The sequence below is a fragment of the Mytilus galloprovincialis genome, chromosome 10 (genome assembly GCF_965363235.1).
Source record: "Mytilus galloprovincialis chromosome 10, xbMytGall1.hap1.1, whole genome shotgun sequence".
In the NCBI taxonomy this organism is placed as follows: Eukaryota; Metazoa; Mollusca; class Bivalvia; order Mytilida; family Mytilidae; genus Mytilus; species Mytilus galloprovincialis.
In genome coordinates, this window is record NC_134847.1 from 74,749,593 (window position 1) to 74,766,800 (window position 17,208).

Consider the following 17,208-nt stretch of genomic DNA (forward strand, 5'->3'; position numbering starts at 1 on the left):
ATCCTTGCCCATCCGAAGCACATGAGATCACCCCTAGATTTTGGTGGGGTTCGTGTTGCTTATTCTTTAGTTTTCTATGCTGTGTCATGTGTTCTATTGTTTGTCTGTTTATCTTCTTTCATTTTTAGCCAGGCGTTGTGAGTTTATTTTCGATTTTTGAGTTTGACTGTCCCTCTGGTATCTTTCGTCCCCTTTTTTTTTATCCATGTAAGGCAATCAAAATTGTGCCCACTACCCCTACATTTCTTTCATAACTGTATTGCACATAGTATTGAAAATAATTTTTCTCCATAGGTTTTGAAGGAAAAGGGTGCTAATATTAAAGATATGAAAATTTTTGGAAACATTTCTTGCCAAATTTTCAATGGCTTATATCTCAAAAACAAGGATACGGACCTATATTTTTTATGCTTTTAAAGTTCCGTCATTTACGTGACTGTATACTTTATAAAGTTGTAACGGTCTTTTTAACAAGCTGGATTTGTTTTTAAATAGAGAGCAAACAACCTTATATATATAGTTGTCAAATTTGTGTAAAATAATGATAAACAAGAAATGAAAATGTATTTAAATTGTGCATTAGCGACAATAAAATATAAAAATCCAGTACAATGAAAGTATTAAATTCAAAAGGATGTACTTTAAAATTCATCGTATAGCTCTATGCGGTGTAGGGTTAGCGATGCCATGGTTGTTAAGTAAATATCAAACAATATTAAAGACACATCAAAATTTGTTTTCTTGCGTGCTATAAAGATTTTAAAATAAAATCGTGTGAAAAACAATGTAATTGATTCTTTTTGATTTTGAAATACTTATTTGTTACATATAGGTAAACAATATTATCCAAAACAAAGTTTCATTATTTTGTTTTACTTTTAGTAGAATATATGTTTAATTATAGGTCAGTATTCGGCAAAATTTTAAAATGTTTTCCAAAAATGTAAAAGTGGGATATTCTCACTGAACCGTGAAGTCATTATGAGGCAATGTGTACTGTCCTCCTTTCGAAGTAGCCTAGTGTAGTCCTACAGACAGATAAAGTCCCTGATAATGAGTGATATCTGATCGATCGATGACGTAACCTAAACATGGACGTGTATTCACCTCATCCACAGCCACGATTATCGTTATCTGATCATGATAAACTTTAATTATATGGTTTTTTTCAAACAATTCATAATCTGTAATCTTAACTTCTATCGCTTTAACTGCCTCGAGTTGATAAATATCGTATCCCACTTGATGCAGTGCAGTGGTAGACTATAAACATGTATGTATGCAGTGCAGACAGTGTGCTTTGATGTATGAAATTTGTTTGCACCTCATTGAACAAAAATACAGAAATTTTAAAATGTTACGCGACATTTTACGAAATGCAGGTAAATGTATTAATTCTGACAAATATATTCAAGTGAAAGACAATTTTATCGTGAAAACAAAATGGCCGGATTAGGCATAAAATGATTACGTTCTTTCTTCATGTTCTTTGATGAAAAGAAAATTGTATTTTGTATGCTCGTAGGCATATATCGTCAGTTTAGTTCAATAGATTTAAAAAAAATAATAACACTGCTGGTATTATTTGCACGTATATCATACAAGTTATAAACCTTGTAATATATTCATCATATCTTCTTCAATCAAACTTAAACTTAATATTCACTAAATGTTGTATTTTACATCACTGTTTTGTTTGTTTACTCATAAAATATGAAAAGTCAATTAATAATGTTTTCAATCCTCTATTTGTAGGTATATGTATATGATTGTACTGGGCTACACTATATCCTTGGATACCAAACAGTTATAAAATGTTGATCCGGTATGAGGTATGGTTTCAAATGAAATTTTGTTTGGAATACTAATTCAAAGAAATATTCTCAAAATAACTTTTATCGACTTTAGCAGAAGATTTATTTCCCCTACTGATGCACAAATCACTTCTAAAAGATACGTCGCCTGGTAGTAATTCGAACAAAATCACCTGTGAAGACACATATGTCAACAGATCCCATTTTGAATTGGTGCACGGTTAATATAATATAAATTAAATGTATAAATAACGTATACACAAGAATCTAGATAGGAACTGTCCGTATCTGAACGGAATTTTATTCCTAGAACCAGCTTATTGTTTGTATATTGTATTGTAGAGTACGGAAAACGGGAAAAGAGACAACACGGTAATACCTTTATTCGTAAAAAAGAAATAATAAGTTGTTAACTGATAATCAGAGTTAGAGTCTCGGTAGATTTGTAATATTGACTAATGCAGCGTTCAAACCGAGCCGAAGATGGCTCCCGTTTTAGAACAGACCGCGCTAAGACACGAAAAGTTAAAAACAGTTAGAATACTATCCTCATTGATCTGGAATGTCCTAACATTATCTTAACGAAGTAGTATACGTTCGTTTCAGATCCCTACAAATCAGGAATGGTCCGTAGAGGTCGGAAATGCACCCGGACCGTTATATGGGTCCCGTAAAGCTAAGTTCACACTGCTGATCAAATCAACTCGATCAAGTCCGATCAAGACAAATTACGTGATCAGGAGACTTGTCTGACTCAATCGACAAGAATGTTCGGGATAGTCTATCTTGCTCTTCATCGGCCTGACTTTCAACCCGAGAGTTTTTGACATGTCAAAAACATTCGAGTAAGGATCGAGAAGCAAGTTTCTCGAGAAGAGATCGAGAATTCGTCGAGGAGCGGTCAAATTGATCGGAAAGGATCGTTTAGAGATCGAGTTTGGTCGGAATACAAAACAATTACCGCTCAGTACTCGATCATTTCAACCTTTGCTCGACTAATGTCCGATCATTTCCAGATTAACTCGACCAATGCCCGATCGCTTCCACAACACTGAGACTTCTATATTTTTTCATCCCAGACCAACTCGACCAATACCCGATCTCTTTGCGACTACATTCGACCACTCTTTGATCTCTACTCGGCAATACACAAGGACACATGACTGCTACACGACTCTTTAAAAGTGTTTGTAGATATGATTAACTCTCATAATTCTGCTTCCGCAAAAATATATTTGCAACATTATTTTTAACTGTACAATAATTTCTCCATGTACAGTACGTGACTTTACTTTTGCAAGGAGAGGTAACATTTTAAAAGAGAGGAAAAGACACCAAAAGAACAATCAAACTCAAGGTCGAAAACAAACCGTGAGACAGCTCTTCACAAAACACCAAATGACACAGAAATTATCAATAACAACTATAGGTCACCTTACAGACAATTTTTTTTTCATTCGAACTTTTTGACGTAATTTTACACAAAAGGTCAAAAATGAGACGAAAGACAAATGTTTTTTATTTGATGCGAATTCTTTCTAACTAACGATACAAACTGTTCAGCGAGCACAAGTTTTGATCTTTTGTTTCTTACATACTTTTGCAAGTTTGCATAAACTATGACAAACTATACACTCGCTGCAAATGCGTCTACAGTTTGTCGTTCGTCGTTTGTTAGTTCAAATGATGCATTTCTTTCTAACTTTAACATTAAATCAATTATCTAAACGTTATCTTGCTTGTCATAACTCAAAACATTGTCTAAAATACTCAAAACTTCAATCCCCTCTAACCAAACGATGCATTTGTTTTTCTGTTACGTTTAACAAACTATAACAAACGGCACACAACGTTTACCAAACTTTGGTTAGAAAGAAATGCACTCTTGATCTCTTGATAGATATATGTAAAGTTGTAAACTGTTTTAGAAAAGGTCTCACTCCAGGGGATTAAAATTCTACTTTGGATCAAATTTTTGGGAAATATGTGACATCTTTGCTCTCTTTTTGCAACATATTTTTGGCAAATACATACAGGTTGTTGTCATACAGCAAAAAGAGAATAAATATATTTAACCATTGAACTACTGCATATAAAATATATAAAAATACTGATTACATACACATATATTTGACAAAACAGTACGTTTTTATTTGTAAGAAAGCAAGGGAATGGGGATGGTAAAGTTTATGTATATTATTATCTAACATAAGTACTAATCCAGTGAAAAATCTCATTTGGGGTGTCATTTCCAAAAAAGACCAATAAAACATATCAGTGTCCACTATTAGGAAGTTTTTATAAGCATTGGGTTCCTCTTTATTGAGTTAATGCAAGTCTCTCAACCTGCCCACACAGTGGTCGTCGTGTCAGCAACTGCCTCACCTAGATTTCTCGGCGCTTGTTGGTGTCTACACCATCTTCTCCGTCTTCTGTGCACTCTACAAGCTCCGTCACAGCTATTAACCCGTCTCCCTGAGCTGTTAGCTACTTGCCTACAAATCCAACTGCTTTATTTCTATGTAGATTTTTTAAATGTATGATTTTACTCGAACCTTCTACTGAACATAACCAAATAAACGGGGATTGTGTCCATGGGACACCAATAATACCTTAGCTAGCATATATAACAGTATAAAGGGTCATGTTGGGACGTACGTGCGTACGGACGGACATGTAAGGGTAACACTAACTGCCCACTCCGAAGCGGCAGGGAATAAAAAAAATCGGACGTTTTTATACTAAAAATGTGCAAACTCGCTCAATTCCCGATTATCCCTACGACCCATATACGAACATTGTCTAAAATACTCAAAACTTCAATCCCCTCTAACCAAACGATGCATTTGTTTTTCTGTTACGTTTAACAAACTATAACAAACGGCACACAACGTTTACCAAACTTTGGTTAGAAAGAAATGCTCTCTTGATCTCTTGATAGATATATGTAAAGTTGTAAACTGTTTTAGAAAAGGTCTCACTCCAGGGGATTAAAATTCTACTTTGGATCAAATTTTTGGGAAATATGTGACATCTTTGCTCTCTTTTTGCAACATATTTTTGGCAAATACATACAGGTTGTTGTCATACAGCAAAAAGAGAATAAATATATTTAACCATTGAACTACTGCATATAAAATATATAAAAATACTGATTACATACACATATATTTGACAAAACAGTACGTTTTTATTTGTAAGAAAGCAAGGGAATGGGGATGGTAAAGTTTATGTATATTATTATCTAACATAAGTACTAATCCAGTGAAAAATCTCATTTGGGGTGTCATTTCCAAAAAAGACCAATAAAACATATCAGTGTCCACTATTAGGAAGTTTTTATAAGCATTGGGTTCCTCTTTATTGAGTTAATGCAAGTCTCTCAACCTGCCCACACAGTGGTCGTCGTGTCAGCAACTGCCTCACCTAGATTTCTCGGCGCTTGTTGGTGTCTACACCATCTTCTCCGTCTTCTGTGCACTCTACAAGCTCCGTCACAGCTATTAACCCGTCTCCCTGAGCTGTTAGCTACTTGCCTACAAATCCAACTGCTTTATTTCTATGTAGATATTTTAAATGTATGATTTTACTCGAACCTTCTACTGAACATAACCAAATAAACGGGGATTGTGTCCATGGGACACCAATAATACCTTAGCTAGCATATATAACAGTATAAAGGGTCATGTTGGGACGTACGTGCGTACGGACGGACATGTAAGGGTAACACTAACTGCCCACTCCGAAGCGGCAGGGAATAAAAAAAATCGGACGTTTTTATACTAAAAATGTGCAAACTCGCTCAATTCCCGATTATCCCTACGACCCATATACGATCAGGTCGATCTGGTCTGGTCGATATCAGGCTGAGATCGTGAATAGTTGATTTGGTCTAGCTAGTCGAGTAAAGATCGTGAATTGATCGAAATTATCGAATAAGTATTCATTTTGTTGTCGGGATGGAGTCGTGATGGAGTGATCAAAAAGTCGTGAATGGTCGAGTTAAGGTCGTGAACAGTCGAATGGCGGTCGGGTAGAAGTCGTAAACAGGCCCGATCAAGAATTTGGTTGAGTTTGGTCGTCGAAATTTGGACCTAGCTTTAAGCATTCGGGGAAACTCAGCCGACTTTGTCTAGTCAAATTAAGATCGTGCCTATGTCGTGTCAGATTCTAATGTATCGGATTAGAATCCTAATAATGTTCTGTGTTTTCTGGACGTAGTCCTCATAAACGTGCATCATAACGGTAGGACAACAGAAGCGATTATTTGCTTTGGTCTTGTCAAAAGCATCAAGGGATCATGGTGTGTTAGGAATTTATACACAATTTCCTTCATCTACTTAAAATTAATGTATTTTTATAGCATAAACGATTTCTGAAGTTTTCTTACCTACATTCTGGATTACCCATCAGAAACACAGAAATAACCATATGACATCCTACACTGATTGATGGTAAACACAAAGAAAATAGATTTTCTTCTGATAAACTCCGAATTCTCCAATATTATTTACTAAGAGATCGTCAAAATGCATCTCGTTAAGATTTTATAACATGTCAATTGATGTTCCTCAAATATGGTGTTTGAATGTGTTTTATGCGACACATTTGACAATTACCTCTGTTTTTATGATAAAGAATGTAGGACTGTGTAAATACTTGTTTGAAAGCAATTAGTCAACCTTGTTCGAGATGCATGTCATACACTTTTTGAGGTTTCATTACGGCATACATTCTCGACTGCGGTGGGACAGACTTAACAAACTTGACAAAACTACATGTCTTTTCATGTGAAATTGTTTAAAATTGAAAGATCACTCAAGTTTTGTCTACATGTATTGTTATATATTTAATTGACTTCTTATAGATGTTTATAAACTTAATGCAATTTCTAATAATTATATATTCTGTGTATATACAATGAATAAGAAACATTGTACTAAAATGAAAACCGTTTAAGATTGGAAGTCATGGCAACAGAAGTTATCGATAAAGAATGCAACTTGATTGTGTTTTACATGTTTTAAAAATGATATGTCGAAAAAGATAAAGTTAGTATGAACTTCATAAATTAACATTAGTTTCACAACGATAGAAATAAAATCGAAAATATTAGGTATCAAAATATGACAAAAATGTTCGAAGGTACAAAAAAGTCATGTTGATAGCGTGTGTGACGTCGTAAATTGAAGAAGAGCTTACACAAATTGAGATAAATCATAACTGATAAATAATATAAATTAATAACAAATAAGAATCAAACATACACCCAAATAAATTAAACAAGAGAAAAAAAAAGGGGAAGAAAAGCACTAATTCCCACTACTTAATAGAATAAAAGATTTCATGATTACGAATTACATATCAGAGAAGTTAACTGTTGGTGCCTGACATTAGTTACTTTACCTGTAGCACCAACGACCTACTTATGTTAAAGCATAGTCTATTGAAAGAATGGCAGGTCATTTTAACGCATAGGGAATAATGTATTTGTTTCTCATAGTTATTCAGTTATCCTGATATCAATCCCAAACCTTTTAGATGATATTCAAATATAAAGCTTTCTTCTTTTGCTCCCATATATATCTGTACCATAATTCATGTGTGTCAATGTTACGTATTCGAAAATATTTGTTCTACATTATTACGTGTTACATGATAATCTGCGGATCTATATTATTTTCTGAATATGCAAAATGCAAGATTTTAGGTATTTAAAATTTTTACATTTTTATTGATTTTTATAAAAGAAGATGAAAAAAAAACTTAAATATATCTATGTTCATTGTTTTTTTTTATGCGCAGAATGCGTTACTTATATTTGTGTAAATTTCCAAACCTGGTTATTTTTAGGAATGTAAATTCTCACAACAACTCGTCGTCGGAACATGGGAAATGATTTATAGTTTGCAGTTTCTCTTCTTAAAATAGTTATTTTATATTCTATCTAGATTATTATACATGTATACAGTTTACATCATTTAGAAAATAATCAAGATAGAGATACCTTTACTTTCAACGTAAACGATCTCGGGACAATATGAATGACACAGGTGAAAACGATTCGTTTATAACGGAACAAAATGAAATTGATTTGTCGAATGATATGATTGACAATACACAAAATGGTATTACCGATAGCCAATTTAATGACCAAGACATGTTTAACTTAATAAAATCCAGCTTTGGACAACTTGATAGAAAAACATTTAAACACGACCTCCTGAAACATACAGATACAGACGATATTCGTCCTATTAGAAATTCTCTATTTGACTTAATACGGAATCGTGAGCAAACATACAATGATACAAAATTAATAGAAAGAACACAGCGTGACAATGGTCAGCCACTAGGTGAAAAAATAGCGGATGATATATATGTCATTTATCAGTATCTTGAAGGGGCTAATAATGCTTCTGAGTTGAGACAGTGTATGTCAAAGAGCAAAAGAACAGCTTCTATATCCGATGAAACAGATTCTAAAATGTCCGATATTCTTAACAAACTATCAAGCAAAACAACTAGTACAAACAATGAAAATACTATTGTGCTTTCAATGTTCTTGGAAATAAAACAGATGATTAATGATAATATGAAACCTATGAATGACAAAATTGACAAGCTCAACAAAAACTTTGAAATGAAACAAAAATTCTGAAAAACACGTTATACGAGAAAGACATATTGATAACAAACTTACAAAGCCAAATACACGAGAGTCGAGACAGAATTGGTAAACTTCAGGCTGAAGTGAAATTACAAGCACAACAGATAAAAGACAAAGACGACAACATTAATGACAACGAAAAACAAAGGCAGCTTAACGACAAAATAATAAGCCGACTGGACGTGATAGACAATAAACTTAAGAAACAAAATGCAACAGAAAAAAAATCAGCGAAAAATGACGCAACAACAGACCTCATGTTTATCAGCAAGCAACCGGTAACAAGTGGCAATAACATCGTACTTCATGAAAGTAAATCAAATGATTGCAATAATTACGAAGAAGACAACAAAAGTTACACTGAGTCTAAAAACTACGTTGATTACTATACACTAACAAATAACATTCAACATGGTGAAATGGTGCGACCAATAGAGACAAAGGTAACCGACAATGATACAGCTATATTTCGAGGTGTTGTTAGAAAACGAACCAAACGAATTGTTTTGTATAATGTTATTGCCGACAAACCATACGAACTAGTAAATAGTGCCGTGAGAACGTATGCGGAACAGAAAGATGTACATATTACGTTTACAAAACTTTTGAAAAAGCGTGAAAATAGAGGTAAATCTACATATATAATGCGCGTGAATAAATGAAGATGACTTTTTAAACAAAATTGAAACGGACAACCAGTTCTGGCCAAAGGGAATATACTGGAGGGATTACGTCCCCTACAGCTCAAATATAAACAACAACCCAACAGACTCAAAATGGGACTAATTAGACTAATATTTATACTTTTTGTAATTACTCATATGTTTCGGGTTTCTACATGGAATATGAGAGGTGCCATGTTTGGTACCTCATACTTTCAGTCTGTGTTAATTGAATCAGATATTTGTCTATTAACAGAATATTGGTTAAACGAAAACAATATTTCATTTTTGAGCACTTTTGCAGATAATTTCCATTTGGTATACAGTATTGGTATAAACTGTAATAATACAATTAAAGGTTCCGGTGGAACGGCAATTTTAGTACGAAAATCATTGAATTCTAAAATACAAAATCTTAATATTACAAATGATAGAATGTGTGGAGTAAAACTTTGTTCAGAGAAATATTATGACATGTGCTTTATATGTGTACTTTTACCCTCCACAAACTTTTCTTCGGAGGTTTATATGAGTTATATTGATGAGTTATGTACATGCTATGACATGTATTCTGAAGATTGTACTACTATTGTAGGAGGTGACTGTAATATTGACTTAACTGGTAATGCTACAAGTAGTAAATTAACTTGCTTTACACATTTTTTGAATGATAGAAATTTATGTCCTGCACCATTACTGCAGGGCAGAGTTGGTCCTAAATATACTTTTAGAAGTAAAGTTTTTACCCAAAAAAAATTATAAGATTATATTTGTATACCTGAATATTTGTCAAATGATATTTTTACCTTAGAGATTAAATCAAATTGTCCATATGAAGTTTCTGATCATTTTCCAGTCTTTGTACAGTTGAATATTGATCTGCTAAGTAGGACGTCAAACGCATACAACATAAATAAAAAGACATTGAAATGGTCAAAAGCAGATGATTTTGAACTTAAGATGTATCAAACCGAAATCGACAAACTTTTAAACTTTGAGACAAACTCTGATAACTTATCAAAAGGTGATGTTGAGAGATTCTCCTCTCTTCTAATAAATTCTGTACATATGGCGTCAAATTCTTGTATTCCTACTGGAATATTCCGACCATACTTAAAACCTTATTGGAAAAATCAAAATCTAAATAACAGTCATTTCGAGCAAAGAAATGCAAGACGTGAATGGATAAACAACAATAAAACAAGAGAAAAAACTGATCTCAGTTATGTTGAATATAAAAATAAAAAACGAGAATTTCGTAAACGAAAACGAATCGCTGAAAAACTTTGGCAGGAGGAAAAATTCGAAGATATAAAACTTGCTGCTGAAATGGATATTGGTGAATTTTATCAACGTGTACGCCGTATGCGAAAAAGTGGTCCATCAACTACAAAGCTGTCATACAATGGCACTGAAGCTACAAACGATAGTAGTATATGTGAATTATGGGGTGAATATTTCCATGATTTATACTCTGAACAACCAACTGGCTGTTTTGATGAAACTTTTTTCCATGAAATATCGTCAAAAGTGCAAACATACTTTCAAAACAGCGAAAAAGCATCTATTCCAGAACTTGAAAAACAAATTACTTTAGAAGAAATTCGTGAACAAATTAATACTTTAAAGTGTAGGAAAGCACCGGGTCCGGATCGCATTACTAACGAACATATACTATATGGCGGGGATCAAGTGATCAAATATTTGTGTAAACTTTTTAATATGATCTTGAAAACAGAATATCTACCTGTTTCTTTTCGACATGGTATTATTATTCCGCTGTATAAAGGAAGTAACAAAGATAAAACTAAACCGAACAGTTACAGAGCTGTGACATTAACATCAGTCTTATATATACATATGTTATATTTGTTATTCTCGTGGGATTTTGTCTATGTGTGTTACATTTTAGTGTTATGTCGTTGTTCTCCTCTTATATTTAATGCGTTTCCCTCGGTTTTAGTTTGTTATCCCGATTTTGTTTTTTGTCCATGGATTTATGAGTTTTGAACAGGGTATACTACTGTTGCCTTTATTTAGGAAAACTTTTAGAAAAGATATTTTTGACTCGTATTCAAAAGCTTTTGGAAAATATTAACAATGTTATACCTCATGGCTTACAATTTGGTTTCGTCAAAGAACATGGATCAATTCCTTGCTATTTATACATTAAAAGAATCAATTAGATACTATATCGAACGTTACTCATATGTGTTTTCAATATTCTTAGACAACGAAAAGGCATTTGATCGTATATGGCAAGACGGACTTTTGTTTAAATTGTGGAATGCTGGAATTACCGGTAAAATGTGGAAAATAATACATTTGTCATATAAGACAGCAACTGCACATGTTCAATATAACCGTTTGAATAGTCAGGTGTTTCAAATAAAACAAGGTGTAGGTCAAGGTCGAGTGATGTCAGCGTGGCTATTTGCGTTATTTATCAACGATTCAATAACTCAACTATTAGAAACAAACTGTGGGTTAATGATTGGACACATACATATGCCTACAATTTTACTAGCGGACGATACCACTTTACTTAGTGGCACAAAATCTAATTTACAACACATGTTGAATGTTGTGAATAAATATGCATTTACATGGCGGTTGAAATACAACGCAACTAAGAGCAGTCACCTTCTTTTCAAACCATCAAAATCTTCAATAAAACATAATGAGACAAAGTATGAATTTTGTCTGGGTGAAACAAAGGTTCCTATGAAGCAAAGTATTATTTATGCTGGAACTTTGATTGATAGCAATATGAAATCATACGACCGTACTGAAAAGGCGTGCAAAAAGATGAAAATGAATTTACATTCTCTATACGGTATAGGACTTAATCGGAATGGCATGAACTCAATTACAAATACTACTATTTGGAAACGTATTGTGTTACCAACTGCACTTTACTCGTGTGAGCTTTGGGGTCAGTTAACTTTTGCTGAAACTAGAATGTTAGAGGAAACGCAAAGATACTTCGTGCGATTTGTATTAGGCCTAGATAAACGGTCGCCAACTGATGCATGTACAAGTTCTGTCGGGCTATGGTCTATACAAGGACTCGTCGATAAATTCAAATTATTATTCCTTGGACGGTTGTTCAGAGCTAAATCCAATACAACTCATAAACAAGTTTTTACTCTACGTCTCAGTCAACTATTGCTTGGTGAATCCGATAAACGTTCAATAACATATGACTTTATAAAATTTGTGATTAAATATGATATGCATTCCTTTCTTGAGAGTTACATGGATGATTTGTATATCCCAGATAAAAAACTATGGTCCAAAATTGTTAATCAATCAATTGAAATCAGAGAAGAAAATGTTTGGAAATCATCTATACAGAGTCGACCAGAACTTTGTCGTTACTATGAAATACAAAACAGACTATCTATTCACAGACTTTTACGTCTTGCCGTTGTCTATCCGCATTTGAATACTAAATTATTAGTCATGGTAAAACTGGGCTCAATAGCAATAAAGGATGGTCAGTGCTCTTTATGTGGATGTTATTCCACAGATATTGTTCAACACTTAATTCTGTACTGTGAAAAACATTTGGATTTAAGAAATAACATGTTTTACGGAATTGTTGACGTTTTACCGGTCCAGGAATCTGTACGCTTTTTTCAGCAAGATGATAGTGATATAATCGTAGCTTTACTTGGTGGCATTACAGATTTTATGCATTCTGTGAACTCTGACAACTGGAGAAACATGATGTGTTGCTTGGCAGATCATATATTCCATCTGTACGGAAAATTTAAAAGCGAATTATCTGAGCATAGGTTTAATTTTGGTCACTAAAATATTTGCATCAAACAAATGTAGCATGTAGATATATATATTATACATATATATTATATACATATGTAAAATGGGTTTTTTCTTTATGTTTTTTTTTTTGTGTGCACGTGTGTGTGCTTTAATTGTAGTTTGTATTTATATGTTGTTCATTTCTTGTAATTAGTATACTTGTGTTTAAAAATGTAAATCTTCAGTATATTGGAGGAAATAAAGAGAATCAATCAATCAATCAATCAATCAACTAAAATATAAAGGCACAGAACCAGGACATAGGAGCACAGAACCAGGACCGTTTTTCATATCATCAGCACAGCGTCAGGACAGTTCCATTTAACGAACTTGCACGACTTTTGCAATATAATATTGTTGTAATATACTTTGTATGGTACTTATGACGCATCAGAGAAAAATTAAGCAACAAAACAGTCGTTTTATTGCCGTTCTGATACAATGTAAACAAACCCACCAGCACAGAATCAGGACCCACCAGCACCTGACAGGACCAAATCACCAGCACAAAACGTTCTCAAGCAGGACAACCATACCCACCGTGATAATATTCATGTATTAATTAAAACAAAGGATAATATATCCTTATAAAAGTTAAACGTTACTAATTAGTTATGTCAATACCCGAAGTCCCTGACATTAAGTGATATTTGATCGAACAATGATGTAACCTCAAAATGGACGTGTATTTATTCACCTCCATCTGCACGTACGATTAATTGCGTTATATGATATATAATATGGCTATTTTCACAACCATTCATAATATGTAATCTTATCTTCTATCGTTTTAACAGCCTCGAGTTGGCAAACATCGTATCTCACTTGATTCAGTGGTAGAATATATGTATGCGATGCAGACAGCGTGCCTTGGAGTTTGAACCCCATTGAAAATTAAGAATTAAGAATTCTGACACTTATGTAATAGATTTACTATATTCAAGTGTAAGACAACTTTATCGTGAACAAAAATGGACGGATTAGGCACAAAATACTTTATTTCTTTGATGAAAAGGAAAGTTGTATTTTGTATGCTCGTAGGCCTATATCTACAGTTTAGTTCAAAAGATTTAAAAAAAAATAACACTGCTGGTATTATTTGCACGTATATCATACAAGTTATAAACCTTGTAATATATTCATCATATCTTCTTCAATCAAACTTAAACTTAATATTCACTAAATGTTGTATTTCACATCACTGTTTTGTTTGTTTACTCATAAAATATGAAAAGTCAATTGATAATGTTTTCAATCCTCTATTTATAGGTATATGTGCATGTATATGATTGAACTGGGCTACACTATATCCTTGTACTTAATCAAAAGACTATATTGACGGGATAACCAATGATATATATATATTCAGAGTTAAAAGTCTCGGTAAATTTGGAATCTTGACTAATGCAGCGTTCAAACCGAGCCGATGATGGCTCCCGTTTTGAACCAGACAGCGCTAAGACACGAAAAGTTAAAACAGTTGGATTACTATCCTCATTGATCTGGAATGTCCTAACATTGCCTTAACGAAGTAGTATACGTTTGTCACAGATTCCTACAAATCAGGAATGGTCCGTAGAGGCCGGAAATACACCCTGACCGTCCGGTAACATTCGGGGAAACTCAGCCGATTTTATCTAGTCAGATAAAAATCGTAACTATGTCGTGTCAGAATCTGTTGTATCGGATTAAAATCGCAATAATGTTCTATGTTTTCTGGACGTAGTCCTCATAAACGTGCATGAGTCGAGATTGCATCCAGATCTTGCCGAATGCGAACGGAAGGGCAACAGAAGCGATTATTTGCTTTTGGTCTTGTCAAAAGCATCAATGGATCATGGTGTGTTAGGAATTTATACACCATTTCCTTCATTGTACCCTTTACCTTAACTATTGCATTTTTATATCATAAACGATTTCTGAAGTTTTTTTACCTACATTCTGGACTACCCATGAGAAACATAGAAATAACCATATGACATCCTACACTGATTGATGGTAAGCACAAAAGAAAATAGATTTTCTTCTGATAAACTCCGAATTCTCCAATATCATTTTCTAATAGATCGTAAAAATGTATCTCATTAAGATTTTATAATATGTCAATTGATGTTTCTTAAATATGGGGTTTGAATGTGTTTTATGCGACACATTTGTAAATTAACTCTGTTTTTATGATAAAGAATGTAGGACCGTGTAAATATGTGTTTGAAAACCATTCGCCTACCATGTTAGAGATGAATTTCATACACTTTTTTGAGGTTTCATTACGATATACATTATTTACAGCGGTGGAACAGACTTGACAAACTTGACCAAACTACATGTCCTTTTTTTTCAGGTGAAATTGTTTTAAACTTGAAACATCATATGTCAAGCTTGTACAATTGTCTACTTATGTATTATACATGTATTGTTATACATTACATTGACGTCTTACAGATGTTTATAGACTTAGTGCAATTGCTAATGAATATGTATTAAGTGTATATATATCACAACAAGAAACATTGTACTAAAATAAAAACCGTCATGGCAACTTAAGTTATCGATATAGAATGCAACTTTATTTGTGTTTTTCATGTTAAATATGTCGAAAAAAGATTAAGTTAGACATAAGTGTGAAACTCATATGAGAATCATTAGTTTCACAACAATTGAAATCAAATCGAAAAGATTTATAGGTATCAAAATATGACAAAAATGTTCGAAGATATGTAGCATGTGTGAAATCGTAAATCGAAGAACAGCTTACAAAAATTGAGATTGTTTATAACTGATAAATAACATAAATAACAAATAAAAATCCATCATACAACCAAATATATGTAAATTAAAAAAGAGAGGAAAAAAAGAAGAAAGAAAAAAACCTCACACACATACATGTACACACCAATTCCCACTACTTGTAGCACCAACTACCTACTTATGTTTAAGCATGGTCTAGTGAAAGAATGACAGATTATTTTAGCGCATAGGTAGTACTGTATATGTTCACCATAATTATTCAGTATTTCTTATATCAATCCCAACCCTTTTTGATAAAATTCTACTTTTGCTCTAGTAAATCTGCACCAGAATTCATGTGTGCCAATGTTACGTTCGCGAAAAATTGTTTCTAAAAATTATATATATTTAATGCGCTAACCTGAAATGCTTTATTTTGAAACAATAAGTTATTATGAACCGGTATATTTTGTGATATGTGTTTGAAATTGTTAAATGATCTACATTATTTCTGCAAACCATTAGAAACTTTCTAAATTTCAAAGAAAACTTTCTGAATTGCTAACTACCAGTTTATTTAATGTTGGAAGATACAGTACTCTTACCTGTATTGTGGAGTTCCAAGAAGAAACACAGAAACAACCATATGAAATCCTGCACTAATGGACGGTAAACATAATAAAAAGTAAATTTTCTTCTGATAAGTACCGAATTCTCCTAGATAGGTTGTTAATATTTCGTCAAAATTCATCTTTAAATTTCCCATGTTAATTGTTTATAACATTTCAACTTTAAACACAAAAACAATTTCCCCCTCAACTGATGAAAGGTAAATAAAATGTTGTGATTTTACTGCAATATGACTGCTTAACTAAATGACCTTTTGGTGTCCTGTACATTTTACTTTTATCTCGTGAACATTTATAATGTATGCAAATCATTAGCATTTTTACATATTTACAGATTTATGGTAAACAATGTAAATATTTAAGTAGATCGAATATCTAATTATGATTTTATGATAGACATTTAGCAAATATACATTGTATCTTGAGAACGTTTCTTAACAATCCTTTGTTCTCTTCTTTAATATGGTATTTTTTTAGAGTTCTTTAAATTAAATAGTTACACATACTTAGTATAATTCATTTATTTAGAAAGTTGATAGCTGTAGCAAGGATTTGTATAGTAAGATCTTACAAAACAAATCCTTGGTAGTTGATTATCATTTATTTATGTTTGTGTTAAATGATTTGTTTGCAGTGGATGCATTGACCACATTCGCTATTTTTTGTGGTATATACATCAATAGACTATTAGAGATGGTTTTATATGCAAAAAATGATAACGAAAAGGGTGAAAAGGCAAAATAAAAAAAAAATGAATAATAAACAAAGCGTCAGACGACATCGTTCATTTATTTATGTTAATGATGTCTTGCCACTCAGTAACCCACTTTTCAGTGAGGCTATTCCGTAAAACTTAATGCTACTACAGAAACATGATT

General features: G+C 32.9%; 1 protein-coding gene across 2 annotated transcripts in view; it reads right to left on the reverse strand.

The window, feature by feature from the left end:
* LOC143048380 (organic cation transporter protein-like) overlaps positions 1-16,483 on the reverse strand; it is a 33,655-nt gene extending 17,172 nt beyond the window's left edge. Inside the window, exon 1 of one of the 2 annotated variants that reach the window (XM_076222043.1) lies at positions 16,307-16,483. In XM_076222043.1, the coding sequence (XP_076078158.1) occupies positions 16,307-16,467 (161 nt within the window). In that variant the 5' untranslated portion in view covers positions 16,468-16,483. Of the gene's footprint in view, positions 1-6,204; positions 6,340-16,306 lie in introns of those variants that run through there. The other variant, XM_076222046.1, reaches the window with a different exon arrangement.
* Between the last annotated feature and the right edge of the window lie 725 nt (positions 16,484-17,208).